Genomic DNA, 20889 nt, shown 5'->3' on the forward strand with positions numbered 1-20889 from the left:
CTCATTGAGCCAGCCTCCCAGATATTTTAGAGTGCAGCTCTTAGGCGCCCACTTCTGGCTTGAGCGGCGTCGGCGTAACCGAGCATAATCCTCGTGAGGGTTACGAGGGCTACTCCCACGAGGGTTACTCTTACAGGGTTACGAGGGTAACCCTCGTGAGGGTAACCATCGTAACCCTCGTGAGAGTAACCCTCGTAACCTCGTGACGGTTACGAGGGTTGTTACCCTCACGAGGATCAAGGTCCTCGTGACCCTTACAACGGTCACGCACGCGTAACCCTCGTGACCCTCACGAGGGTTATGAGAGTTACCCTTACGAGGGTTATGAGAGTTACCCTCATGAGGGTTAATAGGGTTATGAAAATTACTCTCACGAGGGTCATGAGGGTTACCCCCCCAGGTCACGTGACCCCCCTGAGGTCACGTGACAAACTGATGTCACGTGACCCCCCTGAGGTGACGTGACCTAAGGGAGTCACCCATCCCTCAGTGCCCTACCATCCTATACCTCAGTACCCTTCCATCTCCTCAAGAGCTGCGCTCTAATCCGGCATTACAGGGAGTTGTAAACTGCTTTCATTTTTTTATTTTCCTACATGGTATATTACAATGTCTTGTATCCTCAGGGGCTCGCTCTTTTCATCGTTGAACACCACTACTCCAGACTTGTCACTACTAAAACTCATGCCCTAGGTGTCCCATTCCTCTCCACATATTCCAGCTAGTTCCTGTAATGTATCCTGGTTCTCTGCCATGAGTAGTTGAGTACTATGTCATCCGCATACATCAGTCCTGGTATTACCTGTACTACATTTCTCCCGCCTTCCATATAACTCACATCAAAACCTAAGTTGCACTGCTCTAGTTTATTTTCCATTTTACCGAGATATATCATGAAGAGCAGAGGTGACAATGAACAGCCCTGCCCGAGTCCTCTTTTTATTGCTGCGGGTTGTGTAGTTCCTGCTTGCCATGTTATCCCTATCTTATTGTGTGTGTACACTTGCTGAAGAAACCTAACCAAATTTGTATCTAAATTATACTCCTTCAGCTGACCCCAGAGTTTTTCCTGCTTCACATTATCGTACGCTCCCTTGATGTCCAAATAAGGTAACCGTAAAGGAGTTTGGTTCTTGATTGCTGTTTCTATGCGTTGAGTGGTGACGAATAAGTTATCTTCCAGTCTTCTATCTCTTCGGAATCCATTTTGGAGCTCGCCCAGTATATGCATATCTTCTGTCCATTGCTCCATTCTACGCTTTACTATCTGCATAGCTAATCTGTATAGAACTGAAGTTACCGTTATCGGGCGATATGCTGTCTTTGTTTCCCTTTGCCCTTGTAGATTAGTCTCATTTTACTAATTTCCAATCATTTCCAACCTCTCCTCCCATAATTACTTGGTTAATCACATGCCGTAACTTGAATTTGCTCGTTTTTCCTAGTGTATGAGTTTTATGGGAATGTTGTCTGGGCTTGTCGCTGTACCTGCTGGAACCTTACTTTCTGCCTTGTCCCATTCTTTCGTAGTCGTCTCCATCGTTATACAATCCTGTTCCTCCTCAACATTGCTGCTGATCGTGCTGTTCACTGTCTCCTTCTGCTTTCCACCGACCAACGTTGCCACCCACCTACGCAGCTCTGCCCGCTTTCCTCCTCGGCCCGCGCGCCAACGCAGTCATGCGCATCTCCATCTGCACAGAAGACGTCCGCCATTAAATTGCGAACGCTCTCCGTGGTTTGAGTTGCTCCCTCTCTGAAATCTTGGCTCCACAGAGCTCGCCGCTCGCACGTCTGCTTATCTCGCACACAGACGCTCGCTGCTGCTCTCGCCATTGGTCGTTTGATTACAGAGTGGGTGGGCGCCTTCGTCTCATTCGAAAGCTCGTGTGTCAGTTGGCAAGCTGGTTTATCCCAAGGATTCGTCCTTTCGTTAGCGAGTAGACCGGCCAAGAACGAGGTAAGTGAAAACTTCAAGTCCGATGTCAGCATAATCAGATACAAAGAAATAGAAAAGAAATAGAATAGAGAATAGAAAAAAGTCAGAAGTAGAGCTGAACATGGTGTTAGATTTTTTGGTCATATATTATGCTGTTTTTTCAGAGGAATTTTATACGCGCATGGTGTTGCCATTTTTATGCTTCGTGCAGGTTTCCGTTCTATTAAAAGTGTCACTAGCTTTTTCACGGTGTATCCTATTCTTTGGACCTAGCTGTCTTGTGGTAAATATTTTTCTCTTTGTTACCGCAGTCGTGAAAGTTTAGAAGATATGCGCTCGCGTATCGTGTTCTTGTGTGTTTTTCTGTCCTTCCCTCGTGTCGGTTTTGATGTTATTAAGCGTGATGATGTTTCATCCGCACTCTAAGCCGTTACCCTCTCTTTCGAGTCGGTATATTTATCCCGACAGCAGACGATAACGATTCCGAAACTTTGCGTCAGCAATGGCGTCCATGCACCGGGACTTCTGCATCGGGTGCGGGCGCGGCATCTGAAGCAGGCCTCTACGCAACTCCTTTACAAGTAACGAAATTACTTGTAATCCCTTAGATTTAGCGGTAATATTGTAAGGGAATAATTACTCATTTTCAAACTAATTGTTAAGTAATTTCCTTACTTATTTACATAAGGGAATGATTGTCACCCGTTAAATGTCCGTCTTCAGTCACGGGAAAAAATGCGGAATGCCAACAACAAAAAATTGTTTCTAAAAAAGATATATATATATATATATATATTTCTTTTCCGGATTTATATTGTCACCTGCGCATACAACACGCAAGGCCTGGCGTTCTTCAGATACTGAAAACATTTTTTTCACGTCACCTAAACCCTGAACAAATCTTTGTTTCTTTTTTTCGTGGTTTAGTTGTTTGCAAATTGTAACTCGTACACGGCGAAGGGGAAGCACACTAATAGCAAGAACCGGACTCTTGGTGCTAACAATATTAGGTAAACGCCCGCGAGCAAAATGTTTCCCACCTCCCCTCCCCCCTCAAAAAAAAAAAAAAAAAAAAGTGCAAGCAGTTGGTGTGGCGGATTTGTGCGCGCCTTTTCTTTTTGTCCCTTCGCTCCTTTGTTTTCGAAGACGCGGGGAAGGCACAAAACGATCGTTCACTGCGCGCCTTTCTAGGGCTCCCTCCTCGGTTATTGGCGGCGTGCGCGAACTGCAGGGGGCGCTTCTCTAGCTATCATCATCATCGTTTGTGACGTCATGGGTAGGACAAACAGGGACAGACCGCGCAGATCTTGGATCCCTCGGCTTGACAGTTCGTTTCATAAAGCCTGCTTCACGTGTTTTTTTTTTTTTTTTTTTTGTCAATAGATTACTTTTATAAAGCCCTGCATGTAACACGGCGCACGTTGCACTCTGGGAACTAGTTGGCCAGGGAGGAGAGCGGCATGGTTTCGGTTTCGATCGACACGTAACAAAGATTTCTCCAAAATATCTGACAGGAAGGAGTGGTGGCTTCCTTCCGGAGTCGTTTCAATTGAATTTCTGCTTAATAACCCGGTCAACGCAAAACGTCTGAGACCCTGTCGCGATCGAACTCTCAAATCTTGTGAGTCGGTAACAATTCAGCGTCTCAAAAAATGAGGTATACACCTGCTAAAAATTACTACCGTTTGTACGTTTAGTTATCCGGACCCAAATGCGGATAACCCGTGATGTGCTTCTCTTTCAAGCAAAAATCGCGATATAAAACAATAATAATAATAATAATAATAATAATTTTATTTGCCCATCAGGAATGCAATGTTATATGTATGGGCATATCAAAGCCAGCTAAAGGCTTGTGTGATGACGCCCTAAAAAAAAAAAAAAAAAAAAATAACATCGGCAAAATGCAAGAGTAAAAGAAAAAAAAAAAAAACACACAATGAAGCAAAGGAAAACATTGTCAGGACAGAAAGCTATACATAAATGTCATCAGAACTATTAGACCAATGGAAATGAAAGTATCATCAGCGACAAGCAGAAATGTCGCTAATCATAGCAAAAAAAAAAAAAGAAGTAAAAACTAAACAATTTCAGCAGAACTATGCTGAAATGGAGACACGACGTTGGGAAAACGTAGCAAGGAAAAGAAAAGTACAAGGAAAAGTCGTAACTGTCATCAGACAGTTACAAAAGAAAAAAAGCAGTGAGTGAATAAGCAAATTAATACACATAAAAAAAAAACGAGAAAGCAGGATCAAACACAGTTACAAAATGACACAGGCATGAGAAAAACAAATAAATGTAAATAAAAAAAAAGCAAAAAAAACAAAACCTAAAAACAAACGGAAGACATAGAAATGTCCTCAGAATCATTGGGGAAGAAGGGACCAGAGAAAAAAAACAATAGCCCTGCAAATTCACTATGCACACACTGGTACTATACTCCTCGACAACTTTTCTAGGCAATACAGTGGAAGGTACAGGCCCGCGTCCCCTCTCTCATTTTGAGTGAGCGCGGGCTCTCCTCCTCTCCCCGGAAATGGGGGAGGAGGAAAGCCTGCGTACACTCAAAATGGGAGAGGGGACGCGGGCCTGTACCTTCCACTGCATTGCCAAGAAAAGTTGTCGCCGAGTATAGGCTTGCACTAAGTAATATCCAAGTCAACACATTTCAGTTCCTTCTTCAATGCCTTCAGTGAGGTGATGTCCAGGATTGAGTCCGGCAGAGCGTTGAATAAACTCGGAACATAATAAGCGCCCGTGCATTTACCGTAACGGGTCCTACCACGTAGCACCTTGAAACGAGGGCTGCATCGCAATGAGCGAGAGGGAAGTGACGGTGTTCTGAAATCCTTATTCCAAAAGTTGCGTAATATAACAGTTTGAATATACAGTGAATGGAGCTTTGGCTGTTGGAGAGTTTTGAAAATATTCCTAGTGTTTGACATTATATGACACACTAGTGAGTGTTCCTCTCAGTAGGGTATCAACTTTGGTTTGCAAGCGACCAGAACAATTTTCAAAAACGGTTACGCCGTACCGAATGACGCTGTAAGCAAGTGCGTGAGATATCAGCAGCCTTACACCAACTGGTATGGAGACTCTAGTGTTATAAAGCATGCAGGATACAACTCGTATTTTGCTACATAAGTATGAAATATGTGTGTTCCACGACATATCAAAATCGAAATAAACACCCAAGTATTTAACATGATTAACTGACTCAATTGGTGTATGGACCGCATTTAGATCGGTGAAAAAGAAACTCTACTTTAGCAGGGTGTCTTTTGAGAGGATTACGAAAATAAACTAGCTTTGTTTTAGATTTAATAATGTCCATCATGTTTTCAGCAAACCAGGCCATTATATGCGTAGCATTCTCCTCAATGGTTTTGAAAGAGTCATGGAAATTAATATGACGCGACACAAAAATGGTATCGTCGGCGTATTGGTAGAGCGTGCATCCACTGACGACACTAGCCATGTCATTAACAAAAATGTTGAAAAGTAGAGGCGATAACACTGAACCTTGAGGCACCCCCGCCTTAAGAGGAAGAAGAGGACTCTTAAAGGGACAATGAAGACGATTTTATTTAATTTTTTTAAATGGTGTTTTAATGCTTCTTGGGAGCATAGCATGCCGCCCAATTTTTTGTAGACATTTATGACGCGTATTTATGTGCCTACGAAAGAAGTAAAGAAACCGAAACTGAACCATCTCCAGTCTCGTTTCTGGGCCTCCGAAAATGGAGGTGACGTAGGGAGTGACGTCAAGTGTGAATAGTCGGTATCGGTAGTATTTAGGAGATCGAGACTCTGGTTACCGCGGTAGGTTGTAGCAGCGCGGTGGCGCGGTCGTTGCGCCGACTCTGTCAACATGGATGAATGCCGCTCCCGCGAGCGAGTTCGAGCTTCCGTTCAGTGACCGAACACCAACGGAAGGGGAGTACGTGTGTGGCGGCCTCTGCCATCACCCGACGGAGACTGCCCGGCCGGCAACGAGCGGCCCGCATGCCGAAGGACGGACGCGGGGGAGATGCCGAAGGGAAAGCGGCAGCGATCCCGCCGTTCCGGGATCCGGTTCCTCCGCGGACTTCCTCTTTTCGTCGTCAAAGAACACGAACAGCAACCCACACGTGAAAACTAGCGTCGCCCGAACGAATACTGGTCTTCAGTCGACCGTTAGAACAGCCATCTACAGCTACCATTTCGCAACAGCTTTCGAGTACCGTGTTCTCTGTGTTCTCTTTTAATTTTATTTTGTTGCCCATAGTTGCTCGTTGCCAGTTTCGCGTCCAGCGTAGCAAAGAAAAAAAACACTGATGCTGCTTTATTTACGGTTTAGTAATCATTTCCGATCCGATTTATACTTTTGATGGTTATTCAAGCGGAAATTAGAACAGTATTTCTAAAAATCGCGAACCGAAACGTGACCGAGGGCACGTTTCTCGTTTCGACCAATCGCTGACGCGTCTCTTGTGACGTCGCGCTCCTTGGCCCCGCATCGGTCACGTGAGCTCCGCTTCTCCTGGCTTCTCCCGCAACTCTTGGGGCGTCGCCCCAGTCGATCCCGGTACGATTATTACCGCGACTATTTAATTGATTTGCGCGGCACACAAGCGCCGGTTTCGGCTGAAATTTGGGCAACCTGGCCTGAGACGTGCCTGGAACCCAGTTCAATCGCCAAAAAGATCTCCGAAATTGCCTTCATTGTCCCTTTAAAGCCACCGATTGACACGAGTTGAGAACGGTGAGAAAGGAAGTTTTCTAGTAAAGAATAAAAAGGGACACGAAAGCCCAGGCGATGCAATTTCCTTAGGAGCAGTTGGTGGTTAACAGCGTCAAAGGCCTTAGACAAATTAAGGAAAAGCGCGCATGCGAACATATTATTTTCAGGTGTGGAATATAAGTTATCAGAAAAATCATTTTTTAGCAATGAAACCGTACTGAGTGGGTGAAAAGATTTCATTTGTATCCAAAAAGCTATACATCGACTGAAAGAGGTGTTTCTCGAGAATTTGGCCTAAAATTGGTAATAAAGAAATAGGGCGGTAATTCTCGATTTTCGATCGAGCGCCTCCTTTGAAGAGGGGTCTAACAATGGCAACCTTTGGACCATCAGGTATGTTGGCAAAAGTAATAAAGCTATTAAGCATGACTAGATGAACATCCTTAATTCGTGTGAACTTTCTCTGCAGATCATATGCGCGAATACCATCAGTACCAGGGGACTTGCTTGCTTTGAAACTAAACAACATAGAATGGAGATCAATCTCATTTAAAGAGGGAAAGAAAGCTCACTAAAGATGCACCACTCAATGTGCACGAGTTATCAACTGGTTCTCTACACACGCCAGAAAATTTAGCAAAGAAGTTGTTGAAATCGTCAGCTAGTGAGAATGTGAGTGAACCAAAATTTCTTTCAAGAGCGTCATCAATGGAACGCTCAGCACCAGTACCTCGAAATTGATTAATCAGCGACCATGTCCTAGCCGAGCTAAACCTCGATTCCTCAAATTTTGATATGAAATATCTTTGCTTTGCAGATTGAATTACAGCGTAATAATAATAATAATAATAGTAATAATAATAATAATAATAATAATTTATTAAACAGGAAACCAGTAACACAATACAAATACGGGTCGGTCAAAGCCATAGGAGGCTTGTGGGACATGACCCGGCAAGTCGACCGACGAAACGCTGAGCGTTTTATACAAGAAAACCACACAACAAAACAAAAGTCAGAGGATGTAGGAAACACTGGAGCGACAGCAACGTTATACGGCTAAATTATTTAACACTCTTTTTAATTGTTTCTTCGTGCTGGCTTTGATGACGTGCTGTGGAAGGTTGTTGAAGATGAAAGGCACATAATATGATCAAACTCTTTTTCCGTAACCCGTAGTACAACGAGCGGTTATAAAACGCGATGTGTTGCGAAGGTTCCTGGGGCCTACAAAAGGGGCCTTGAAATCGTTACTCCAGAAGTGGCGGAGTACCACACACTGCACGAAAAGGAACGAGAAGTTCGGCATCCGCAGAGATTGAAACACATTCACACCAGAAGAAAAATCCAGATGATACCTGACGCTCTTCAAAAGGGCCCTCAAAATACGGTCAATTTTTGTTTGCCACAACTCCGAACAGTTGCCAAATCACGTGATACCATACCTTAGTATACTGTCACGAAGGGCATGCGCGACTGATTTCCTTACAGAAAACGGCATAAACACTCTGTGACTAAGAAGTAAACAGCTTATGCTACGAAGTTTACCACACATGTACGACAGGTGAGAATTCCAAGACATATCTGAATCCAGTGGCGTACCAACTTGTTTTTGAGTGGGGGGGCAAACCAGACCTCCCCCTCTCTTTCCCTTCCCCTTCCCTTCCCTCCCTCCCTCCCTCCCCTCCCCCTCCCCCGGGCCGGGGGCCGGTGCCCTTCGGTATCTCTTGGGCGCCGCCGGCCAGTGTTTGCCCTGCCCGATGGCGGTTAGCTGTTTCAGGAGGGGCAAAACACATGCCTTGCCCCCTGCCCCCCCCCCCCCCCCTCCCCCCGGTTGGTAAATACTTCACCTGATATACATGTTCCAGTGGGAAACAGTCGCAGTCAGAACACCTTGGGTTGTGCAAAGTCCCTAAACAATCAAGAACGACATTTTTTAGAGGATTTCTAAACCAGACTAGTTTTGTTTTCGATGAGTTGATTGTGATTAAATTCTCATCCACCCAGTCCATAATTCGCAAAGCTTCATCCTGCAGACGCTGTACAGCATAACAATAATTCATGTGGCGGGATACAAGTGCGGTGTCGCCTGCATACTAAAAAATGCTACAACTAGTCACTCTGGCTGACATGCTGTTCACAAACAGGTTAAAAAGTTAAGGGGATAATACAGATCCCTGCGGAACACCGGCCTTGATCATCACCCGTACGCTCTGAAAATTCCCAACAGATACAATTTGGGAACGATTCGAGAAAAAAATCTTTCTAGTATGGCAAAGAAAGGTCCACGGAAGCCGAAATTGTACAGTTTTTGAAGGAGCAATTTATGACTGTATCGGAAGTCTTTGTCACGTCTAAAAAAGGGCACATGCAAAAAGATTGTTTTCGAACGCGCTGTGAATTATGTCAGAAAATTCCTCAAGAAGTGGCTGGGAGCCCCTTCCAACCACAAAGCCATATTGACTTCGGGAGATAATATCAGAGTCATCGATGAAACCAGTCACCACAGTGAAAATATGTTTTTCTAGTATCTCGGCAATACATGGCAGGATCGAGATGGGACGATAGCATTCATATTTATCCTGTGATCCTTAGCAATCGCCGTTTTTAGGTCGTCAGGAATAACACCGGAAGCTAGAAGTTCATTTATAATGCACAGAAGAACCTGTTTGACAGCGTCGAAGTTTCGACATAGATCACAAACACGGATTGAATCCGTACCAGGAACTTTGTTCCTCTTTCTATTGAATAAGATGGACCGCAACGTGCATAAGTTGAGAGGCGGTAAAAACGCCGAAGCAGATACGGTGGAATCGTCAATTAAACTGTTTGATGCAACCCTTTGGCATCTGGCAGTACCCGAAAACGCCGCAAAGAACGCATTGGAATCGTTCACTACTGACTGCAAGTCTAATCCGAAATGCCTTTGTAGGTAATGAATAGGTCCGTGAGTTGCGCGGCCTCTGAATTCATAATAAGCCCCCAAGTTTGCCGTGGGTTAGACTTAGTCTCATAGAATTTCTTTTGAAAATACCGCCGTTTAGTAGACCTTATAAGTGCATTAACCCGGTTTCTTGCGCAGGTAAATTCGGCTCGCAATACTAAGTTATTCGGCGCACGGCGAGAACGTATCCATAGCGATTCCTTCGTCTTAATGGCAGCCTTAATATCCGTATTGAACGAAGGCTTATATGACCTCTGCTAAAAGTGACCTCTTTTTCTGAGGCAGTATAAAAAGACTGCCTTATTTCAACGAAAGCGGACCACAGGCAAGAGGGTGGAACAGACTGGATTAACTCATCCCAGCAGAACTCGGCGAGTAACGCATCAAATTTCACTGTATCTGTAATTATTACCCGCTCGTCGTTGCCTCTGATATGTTTCTGTTTCACTCCCTGCGGCTCTAGGCGACAGCCAATAAAATAATGGTCATAGAGTTTTTTTCTAAAATTACAACAGATTTAACCAGCATATGCGGAGCCCTAACACTATTGTGATCTATACATGAACTAACTAGTTTCTGAGACAGAATCTCCTCCCTTGTAGGGAGGCTAATAGTTTTTTCAATCCCATATTCTGCCAGAAGTGTTAAATAATCGAAAACTACAGATTTGTTGGATATAAGCGTATCGATGTTCAAGTCTCCAACTAGGCAGAATTGAACCTAAGAACGAAATCTAGAAATAATCGCTTCAAGCTCCGCAAGAAAATGCAAGGCGTTTTGCGAAGGGGGTCTGTACACAGCCAACAAAAATAACGGAAATTCTGGATGATGGATCTTAGTAGCAAGTGACTCTGCGTGCTGAAAAGACACATTTGAGCTCGATGACAGCCATTTATCTTTGATATATAAAGCGATACCTCCACCCCTATTATTCTCGCGTGTAAAAAAAAAAAAAAAAGCTCTTTGTAACCGTTCAGCATGAACTGGTCAGATTGCACAGAAGTAACACCAATTTCGGTTAGAACAAAAATATCTACAGCTGGTTTTAAGTTGCTCACCGAGATCTGAAACTCGTCCCAGTGCATTCGCAGGCTTCTAATATTGACATGAATTAGCGTTAATGAGCTTCCAGAAATAGGCCCCAAGACCTGATGAAATGAATTGCAGTTCGGAACCGAAAAACAAAATGACATGGCTTACAGAACCTTCTCGAGGTCTCCAACTGAGCTATACGCACGGCAGGAGAGCCTACGGCTTTCCTTGCGAAAATTTTGCCGTTCTTCAGCCATTCAAACCAAAACCCACTTTCTCCGCCCTGAGCTCTTGTCTTCCAGAAAAGTTCCCTATTTGCATGTGTAAGATTATCGTTGAAGAATAACCTTGGATCGCTATCAGTTTGACACAGCCCCTGCAGTTTACCACGCGCAGCCATCCAACATTCTTTCAGGGAAATTGAAGCAAAGGTAGTAAGAACGGGTGGAACCGTACCATGCTTCCTCGACAGGCGATGAATTGCCACGACGTCCGATGCATGAAATGAAGGAATGTTGATCTTCTGAGAAAGATCTTGCACGACGTTCATCAAATTTTCTCCAGAAGCAAAAGGAAGGCCATGTAATTCCATATTGAAACTGCGCGCCTATATTGTTGCGATTCATTAAGTTCTTCCTTAAGCCTAGAGATGTCTCGTGCTTGCTCCTTCAATACAGCTTGGACTGTGGAAACCTCCTGCTGCAAACACTTAACAGAATTCTCGTTTGTCTTTGCGAGAGTCAGTATATGATCGTATTTGGAACTGAACGAGTCGACAGTTGCTTGAAGAGTGCCTACCGTAGTACGCAGTTCCTCGACCACAGGCTTTAGGTGTAGCAACTGGTCGACCTTCGCCGGAAGAGGCAGAAGGCTCTCGACGCTGGTTTTTAACGAGAGTAGCTGATCGAGCGCGCATTTAATTGAGGATAGTTGCTCCCGTCGGCTCAAGTCAGGCCTGACAAAATCGTCCGTGGTATTGCCACCATGCACAAGCTCCAGAGCCTGAGCGAAGCTCACCTTTACGGCATGTCGGACACCTCCAACTCTCCCGTCTAGCAGCTCCCATTGCCATAAACGTGGTATCGGAGACACCGGAGCAGGGCTTCCCCAGGTGATAACCATTTCGACAATAGACGCATGTCAAAAATCTTCCGTCGGACGGTAGCGGTCGATTACACTTAATGCCTTCCATTAGACTCAGAAATCGGGGAGTGGTTACACAGACACTAAGGACGCTGCAACGGCGGTCAATGAAAAACACTGTGCAGTCGGCGGCAGAAAAGACAGAGCAAAAAAAAAAAAAAGAAACTACTTAAAATTTAGTGATCCCTGCTTCTCACCTGGACAGATTGCCGTGATCAGTACTCGACAAAGATTAGCCACCGACTGCGCTCGATGCTGATCTGGTAGCTTCTTTTATAAGCTGCGATGATCTGGTAGACGAGGCAGGCGCCACCTCGTGGTAGACAGTGCTCGAAGAGAGTCGTGACCAAGCAGGACACGTGTGGCTCAATATGTGCTGACTGCAGAATTTCCCGGGGAGACCATGATGACTTGGCAGACGTTCGTAGTCGCTCGAGTGCCGCCTGGATGATGGTAATAATAATAACGATTGGCCACGTATTCGATGCAGGAGGAACTAATCGTTAGCTGCTCACGAGCCTTTGCTCGTCAGTAACTGTCGAGTCACACTTGGATAGAAGCGTTGGTATTGGCAAGCTCAATCTAGCTAAAACAAGTGTGCGGCGCTTTCCTACACAACTGTGCGCTTGTAAACAGCTAAGAAGACAGCACGTCATTTACTCTGGTGAATGCAAAACCTTTTTCTACGGCATCCTCTACAGATCGGAAAAAACAAGAAGCTGTGAATAGCCGTGACGCACGCCGCGCAAGCTGTAATGTTAACCTCCAGGAGTAACTTTGAACATTTTAATGTTGTTGCTTTTTTATTACGAAAAGCAACTTTGAGGCGCTGTTATTCATTACAAGGATCAATCACAAAGACTTCATACTCGTTTCTTAAATAAGTAACACGTTTTTAGTCGGCATAGATGCGAACTAACACATCCACTCCGTGTTTTGACACAGCGCGTCGTCTGCTCGCATCCTACCAGCTGCGTCACAGGAGGGCACCCGCAACGTGAACGACAGTTGTATGATGTCACAACAGGAGGGGACGTTCTGTTTTCCGCCAGATAAAGTGCAACGCAGAAGTCCGATCGTCATAACACCCTCGCTTCGCCGATCGGAATTTTCAATCGGGCTAACGCGCTGCATGACGAACCTCGCTGTATACGAGAATGTGTTCCAGCGCAAACACGTACCTCTTACTACGTCGCTGTGAGAAAATTGTCTACGGGAATGATCGAAACGCAGTCCGGTGTTGGTATTCACTGAGCCTGCAGGTTCGATTTTGCCAGGGAACGCCACCGTCGATCCGCCATTTTCGAGGTCGCGGCGGTCGCAGTTTGACGTTTGACTGGCTTGGGTATGCGGTCGTCCGTTGTTAGTGTGTGCTAATTTTATATCGTTGAACAGAAAAGGGAAAGCAGTCTATCTCGGGGGCGGGTCGTTTTAATTCCTTTGTTGCCGCCGAGTACCGTGTGTAAAGGCTGAACCGCATGTAAGCAATTTAGCGAGCGACGAGACGAGCGACGGCGACGAGACAATTTAGCGACGGCGACCCGCTTCGCTGTCGCTCGGTCACTCGCGCGACGAGGCAAACCGCATGAAAGTGAAGGGAGCAAGCGACCAAGGCGATGAGCGACGATTTCTAGAAATCTAAAAACCGAACGACGCGACGAGCGACCGTGAGAAATCTTCGTCGCTCGTCAGAGACACCCGTCGCTGTCGCCGTCGCTCGCTAAATCGCTTACATGCGGTTCACCCCTCACTGTCGCTCGACGCGTAGCTCGGTTTTTGGATTTCTAGAAAACTTAGCGCTTATCGCCTTGGTCGTTGCTACCATCGCTTCCATGCGGTTTGCCTCGTCGCGCGAGTGACCGAGCGATAGCGAAGCGGGTCGCCGTCGCTTGTCTCGTTGCTCGCCAAATCGCTTGCATGCGGTTTTTAAATCGTTTGGGCTAATGAAAAATGCGGCGTATTTTCTATTAGCTGCGCACTCGGTGAGCCGCACGGTATGTTTCTGCACATGAACAAACACCGAAGGCACGACGTACGACACGGAGGCGAAGGAGCAACGCCGTTACACGGCCGTAGTGCAGAAAATCCGCAAAAAAAAAAAAAAAAAAAAAAAAACAATAAAGAAACTAGCAAAAAAAAAAAAAAGAGTAATCACACCGTGCTACAAAAGCACCAAAGTGGAAAAATCAGTTCTTGCAAAGGAGCTACCGCCGTGGGCACGGCGCGCGACACGGAGCGCTGCTTGCGAACGCGGCAGCGGTGGAAAAGTCTGATATCGACCAAAACGAACTAAAACACACACTCAAAAAAATTCTACGGCGCTTCAAAGGCACCAGTCTAAGAATAGCCCCTAGTTTCGGCCAACAAGACTCTTTAAAGTTCTAAAATGCTGCTAACCCACGCTGAAAGGTCCGGCCAGACGATACCTGACACGTCTACGCGGGATAGAAGGAGACCTCGAAGACGGCGACCATGGCGACCGTGGTGGCCGATGCCAGCGCACCTACCGAGTGACGTCAAGTGAATTTCACCAACTCATGATTACAAACAAAGTGGAGCGCCTCTAGCGGCACGCCACCAGCGCCGCGCATGCGCGATGGAGTGTGAGCAAGATGCACCGCGTCCCGCATAAACGAACCATTGGAATGTGATATTGTCGGCGTCGGTGTGAGTCTTTGTGCTTGTTTCTGCATTGAAATTGTTGATTCTACGTCATCCTAGCAATGTCTTACTACTTTAGTGGCCTGAGCGAAATTAAGGAGGCTCGTTAAACCGCGAAAGTTTGCGTAAATAATGTGACGTGCGGCGTTTCATTCCGCGTGAACGCCGCAGAGTGGACGCTAATGCCTGATTCACATAGATTCTGCTCGCTATTTTCAGTCGCGACGTCGCTCGGGCTGCAAAAGCGCAGACGGTGACTACGATGCTCGACGTCGATACTGAAAATCCCATGCAGAATCGGACCAAGTGAATCCAGCATAACAAGTCAGTGATGGCCACTGGGAACAATATTCAACGTCTTGTATGTACTCTATCCGCGTATTATACTTACCTCAAATAACATTCAAACTTAAAAGTATTCTGAGGCCTGCACTCACTTCTTATCGCAATGTTTTGTCTACTGGCCGATGTCGTTTGGACGAGCAGGCGACAGTTTGAACGAGTTTCAAAGAGCAGGATCGATCGATCGGATAGGATCGATTGTGGCCTCTTTTGTGGTCTATCTCTTCTCTGCTGAGGGCCTCTCTTAATATCTTTTTACCAACGTTTCCGATACCGCCAGCAAGGCTGACGAAGAAGACCCCGTAGCCGCAAGTGCTGTCCTGCTGTCCAAAGCTCTCCTTCATAGAATCGTGGCAGGAATTGTCTAGAGCAGCCCGTATGCACGAGGACGCGAAGCTCTTTTTCGCAATCTTGGAGTGCGAAAAACCGAAGGGAAAAACTCCCTTCTTCGTACCAGAACGATAGCTCCAACACGCCCGACTTCCTGTCACAGGAAGTCACTGAGGCCATGCCCATTGGAGTGTTACACACATATCGCTCTTCTCAATGGTTGAACTGGTGAGATGAAGAGAGATGATTGAAGCACCAGATTCATCGCGCGAACTTTAAGGACCCTCGACGTCTTTCTATTTCACGACAATTATTCTTTCAGCGAACAGAACGTAAGAAAATTGTTTTTCTCGGTATGGATGAGTCGTGAGTATCGTCATTTTCAGCTGTGTAAAGGTCAAACTTCAGCTGGCTCTTCTGTATGAGTAATTCTGATGCAGATTTAGTTAGTAATAAAGTCGACTTTTGCTCGTCAGTGTCTTTTCAACTTCCTTTGTTATTTTTTCTTCAGACGATGTCGACCACCTCGCAAAAGCGTCGCAACTTTGTCTCCGAGCCCATGGGCAACAAGCACGTGTCGACTCTGCCTGGCATTGGCGAAGCCCTGGGAGAAAGACTGGAAAGGAGGGGATACGACAAGGTACGTACCGCTTCCTCCCAAATCAGAAGAGAGACGCTGAAACTAAATAGTAGGGTACGCGTTGTTGGGCTACTTGGTTCATCTTAGTCAAACAAATCCTTTACTAGAACATTCTACTGCGCTCATTGGCATTAGACAGCCTAGACAGCGCGCCGACGGCGCCGGCCGTGCGGGTTGGAAACCCTGTTTCTGAGAGAACCCATGCGCATCACGCTGTAGCGCTGCACCGAGGGGGAGATCTGACGACGACGCACCGAGATACCGAATTGGACAAGACAGCGGAGACGGCTGCCATCACCCCTCCCAATTCAAAGAGAGAATCCACGGGGCTGCGTGTGTCTAGCCCTTTGGTGGCAACGGCTGTCGACGCCAAGGCCATCGGGATTGTGCGGACTGAGATGCATTCCCTAGTGAATTTCGTGGCATATGTGTCTCATCACAGCAAGGAGGTCTAAACCTGGAGGAGCCCGCGTGACGTTTCACGAAGCGTGCTGGAACTTGCCCTTTGTTGGGATATCGCTAACCAGCCGAAGTTCGAGTTCGACCAAGTTCGACAAAATCTCGACTGAAGTTCGACTTTCGTGCACAGCGCATGCGCGAAATTTTTAAAGCGAGCTGACACCACCTGGTGGAGGAAAAGTGCAATATTTTTTTATCTGTCGCTTCACTGGTTGGCATTACTAACGACAGGATTAATCGTACACACTTTTTTTTTTTTAAATTTCATATCGTGTAAACATTGGGAATGATTTTATACAATAAAAAAAAAAAACTACTTTCTAATTTTTTTTTTTTTTTAAATTTGAAATATTCGTGTAAAAGCCAGGCACCGCAGTCCGCTAGTCGAACTTCGTCCAATTTCGCATAAAGTTTCGCCGAGTCAGACGGAATGGAACAATGCACGAGATATCGCTGCTTTGAAGCGTTCTTCCGCAGAACGAGCACCACTCGCGCTGGCGATCCACGTCTTATTAAAGCCAAAAGCGCGGGCTAGCTCGCGGTTCTAGTCTGGGTTGCAGTCTCAGCTTGAGGGCGGAGTATAGTCCTTCGCTTGCTATCCAATACAGTGTTCACGACTGGCTCAGTTCTTGGAAGACCAGAGCAAGTCACCGCGACGTCCGTGCTTCGTGTGTCGCATGAAAAGCTGCTCCTCGAATCAATCATTATCTAGCGGCGAAATGTTTTAGTGGCGCCCTCCTACGGTTCCCCCTTGTGACGTCATTACCTTGCGAACAACAAGTTCGATGGTGTTTGTAAATAGCATGGTGGAAGCTTGAAATCATTGCGCTCTCAAAGGAACACTGCCAACACCGTCAAAATTAAAGTTCTTACATTACTCTTATTTCCGTCGATGATAAGCCCTTTCCGACGTCATAGTCAGGGTTCGGTCAATCGTGGAAGGCCGACCACAGCGACGCTTTCGGTCGCGCACGTCGCCAATACGAAACACGGATGACCAGGTGACTTATGGTCGTAACGCGGCGTAAGTAAAGACTTGTAAAGACTAGCGCCACTGAATTCATGACGTGTTTTGCGCGTTCGCACAATTATGGTTCTCCGTACTTGGAAGAAACACGAAGCGTGCATTTTATTGAGGCGAGGTGTTTTGGTGGCGCCCTCCTATGGTTTCCTCTTGTGACGTCATTACCTTAGGAACAACGAGTTCAACGGCGTTCATAATTAGCATCGTGGAAGCTTGAAATCATTGCTGTCTCTAAGCAACACTGACAACACCGTCAAAATTCAAGTTCTTACATTACTCTTATTTTTTTTTTGTCGATGAGAAAACCTTTGCTGACGTCATAGTCACCATTCGGCCAATCGTGGAAGGCCGACCGAAGCGACGCTTTTGATCGCGCACGTCGCCAATAACGTAGTCAAAGCAGTTTTACACTTTCTATCACCGCACAGCTAGCACTACTTTAATGAAAGCATCCCTATTCTCGCATATTCTTTCTCTTCGTCGAAAAATATCCCCTCTATGTTTGTTCCCTAAGATTTATCACTCTTAGCGTACTCTCCGCCAAGCGCTATTTTCTGAACTGTTTTACGTATCATCGTGCACCGATCCTCAACTAAAAGTCGAGATCCCTGCCTCAAACCTCGATTGACTGGAACTGCCTTCCCGCAGCCATGGCCAAAATCGCTGCCTCGGATAATTTTAAAATTCTCATTTCTAACCTGCCAAATTGTGTTTCGTAAAAATTTCCTGTGTATTTTTTTTTTTTTTTTGCATTTTCGTTATTATTTTTTTTTTTTTTTCTACATGCTGTGCCCCACTCCTTTCTGTAATGCCTTGGGGCCCTGAGAGGTATAATAAATTAAATTAAATGGAACGCCTAAAGCCTGGTTCGCAGACTGGAAAGGGGCCCTAATCTGGACACTTGGCGAAAAAGTCGGCAAGAATAGCCCTATCGCTAAATTACCCAAGCACCAAAGAGAATGCAGGGATCGGTGTTCCACGCGCCGCAGGTGCTGGCCTCGGCAGTAGCAACTTTTCTAAAACAAATACCTAAAACAAATGGCATCTCGCACGCGCGTTCATCAACGCTTTATTTTGGTTATTTAGGAACACCAATCCCTGCATTCTCCTTGATGCTTGGGTATTATAGCAAATGGTCTATTTGGGCGGCTATGATTGTCCGGCGCCAAGGTGAAGCGCGGTGTTGGCCAGCAACGGCCGCCGGAATTCTCTACGACTTCTTCGCCCCCCAAATGTCCAGATTGGAGCCCCTGGGCGCCGACATCGGCGGTCCCGAGACAAGGAGAGCGACAGAAGAGCGAAGAAAAAAAGCAGCCGAAAGGTGTTCGTTTTGCCGCGACGAGTTGAAATTGCTCAAGGGCTTGTCCACTTTTAATTTGGGTATTTTCCAAGGTGTTGCCAACGATATCGGTTCATCGGGAGTCCGGGACCACCAACTCAAGAAGGTAGGGCGAGGGAATAAAGGAAGGCCCAAGAGGAGGAAGCAGACAGAACGCTGGAGAGGGTAAAATCTCCTCCTCTCTCCAGGGTTCCACCTGCTTCCTCCTCCCCGGCCTTCCTTTCCTTAGCCATACCTTCTTGATTTGCAACGGGCTATATATTCTTCTATTAATCAGGGAGGATAAAGCTTCTGGAGGGTACATGACACCACTAGAGCTGAAACTGGGGGAGACTTGGGTGTGAAGGGACTCGCCCCCCACGATGACCAAAAACCATGAGACACCATGGGAGGGAAAGGACAGCCGATTTCGCACCAACAGCGCTTTTGGCCAGGTTTGGGTCACCCTTGGGGGCGTTCTCACCAAGCGCGTCCTCCGGCTTGTGATGTTCTCGTTAGGCAGGCTTGAGCTGGCCTCCCCTTCTTCTTACCTCCACGATAATAACTCCGTGGTTCACACACTTAGGACTCAACACACTAGCGTCATCCATCGGGTGGCCGTGGAACACCTGGGATTTCCCTATATTCCCTTGCTTTTTTGTTCGCGCAGCATTCTCTCGTTTTTGGCGTAAAAAAACTTTTAACAATGTTATACACAGCCATTTCACTTCGTATACATTTCATCTCGCAAGAAATGAAAAAAAAAAACAAAAAAAACCTTTGCTGTAGCGAAATGCAGTGCCAGGGCCACCTTATAGATGGCGCCAGAGCGCCAGGGATGCAACCGTATACGCAAGTGTGTGAACCAGCGCGTGTGGATAAAAACGGGCATCGGACGACGCGAAGAGGTGATTGAAGATGCCACCTCACCACTTTCTCGCCATGTCTGTTCGCTGTTTCCAGGCCTCCAAGCTTCTGGGCGAGTTCCTCGTTCACAACAAGGACAAGACGCTTTTCACGGAAACATTGCAGAAAAACTGTGGCGCCAACCGCAAGCAGGCATCGGACTGCTACGACGCCTTAAAGGACTGGAGCGATGCGTTCCTTTGAAGTTAGCCGCAATACGAAAGGTTTGCGTAGTAAAAAAAAAAAAAAAAAAAAAAAAAGAAGAAAACTGCTATATTTATCTTGGCGTTCGCATTTCTTTCTGATATTATAGGTGGAGATGCGGGTCAAAAAATGAAAATATTTTGCAAAAAGTGTGATTTTATATTGTATGGGCTTTAATTACTTTAAATTTTCATATCTTTGTAGAAAAAAAAAAAAAAATAAGTGCCGGTAATGGTCGCGAAATTAGTCAACTACCCATTTCAAGACCTCCCGGGAACCCAGAACAGCATGCATTTCGGCCATTTTTCTTTGCGTGGTTCTTCAAATTCGGACGTGGGCCACCATCATATTTACTTCGACAAGTAGCCCTAGCCGTCCCTCTCCAATAGAGTCTTCTGTAGCTTACATTTCTCACAAAAAATTATTAGCAAAATACTATCCGCGAAAGAGTGTCCCTAGATATCTAAGATAATATTCCAAACGTGTTTTTCACTTTATGTGATTTTGGGGAATCTTCACAGTTTGCACAAAACAGTTCGTTTCTTTATATTGCCCTATCACAACCAGACTTTGCATGCATATACTTAAGAATATGTAGAATGAAACTTTCTAAGTTTTGTTTGAATGTATATATTTTACATTTATTAAAAATTCAAGAAACTTTTGTTAGCCCCTTGAAGATGTCGTTCTCGCTGTTTGTAATTGTTTAAAAATATTTTTCTTTATTGCACTTAGTGGTTTAAAAGGAAAACATTTGTTTATTTTAGTAGGCTCTTTTAAGTGTGTTGCCATGCCCCAAGTAGCTGCAAGAAAATTCTTCTATAGCGAAAGCATTAACTGTCTCATAAATAGCGAACTGATGTCATCAGCTTCGAAGCCGCGCCAAACGGCACCTTAAAGGGCCGCCCACACTAGCGAGAAAACGCGCTTGGCACGCCGATCGCGGGAAGTAACAAAAAGTCGCCGTAGCACAGTCAGCGCCACGAGCGCGTGCAGCTAGAGACACGCCCTTTATCTTCCCGCTCAACCGATTTTGCGGAACGCGTCTTCAACGCGGTCGGCGCGCCGCACGCGTTTTCTCGCTAGTGTGGGCGGCCCTTAAAGGCCGGTTCACACATACAGCGGAGCGCTAAGTTAGCGCTACGTGAGCGCTCCAAGGAGCGCTCATGTGGCGCTTCCTAGCGCGTGATGTAGCGCTTTGTTAGCGCTTCAGAAGCG

The 20889-nt window shown here is 46.0% G+C and overlaps 1 protein-coding gene across 1 annotated transcript; it reads left to right on the plus strand.

The window, feature by feature from the left end:
- The first annotated feature begins 1803 nt into the window (after positions 1-1803).
- LOC8023426 (barrier-to-autointegration factor A) lies at positions 1804-19700 on the plus strand. Its single transcript, XM_029992793.4, has 3 exons — positions 1804-1960; positions 15632-15760; positions 19525-19700. The coding sequence occupies exons 2-3, from the start codon at positions 15635-15637 to the stop codon at positions 19669-19671; spliced, it is 273 nt and encodes a 90-aa protein (XP_029848653.1). The 5' UTR covers positions 1804-1960; positions 15632-15634; the 3' UTR covers positions 19672-19700.
- Positions 19701-20889: the final 1189 nt, after the last annotated feature.

Source organism: Ixodes scapularis, unplaced genomic scaffold (assembly GCF_016920785.2).
Source record: "Ixodes scapularis isolate PalLabHiFi unplaced genomic scaffold, ASM1692078v2 PGA_scaffold11__112_contigs__length_91849675, whole genome shotgun sequence".
Classification (NCBI taxonomy): domain Eukaryota; kingdom Metazoa; phylum Arthropoda; class Arachnida; order Ixodida; family Ixodidae; genus Ixodes; species Ixodes scapularis.

What these genes read in the sequence shown, in the direction of transcription:
- LOC8023426 (XM_029992793.4), top strand. Translation starts at nt 15,635, where the DNA reads ATGTCGACCACCTCGCAAAAGCGTCGCAACTTTGTCTCCGAGCCCATG. An exon ending in AAAGGAGGGGATACGACAAG is followed by an intron (nt 15,761 to 19,524) that starts GTACGTACCGCT and finishes CGCTGTTTCCAG; the next exon opens with GCCTCCAAGCTTCTGGGCGA.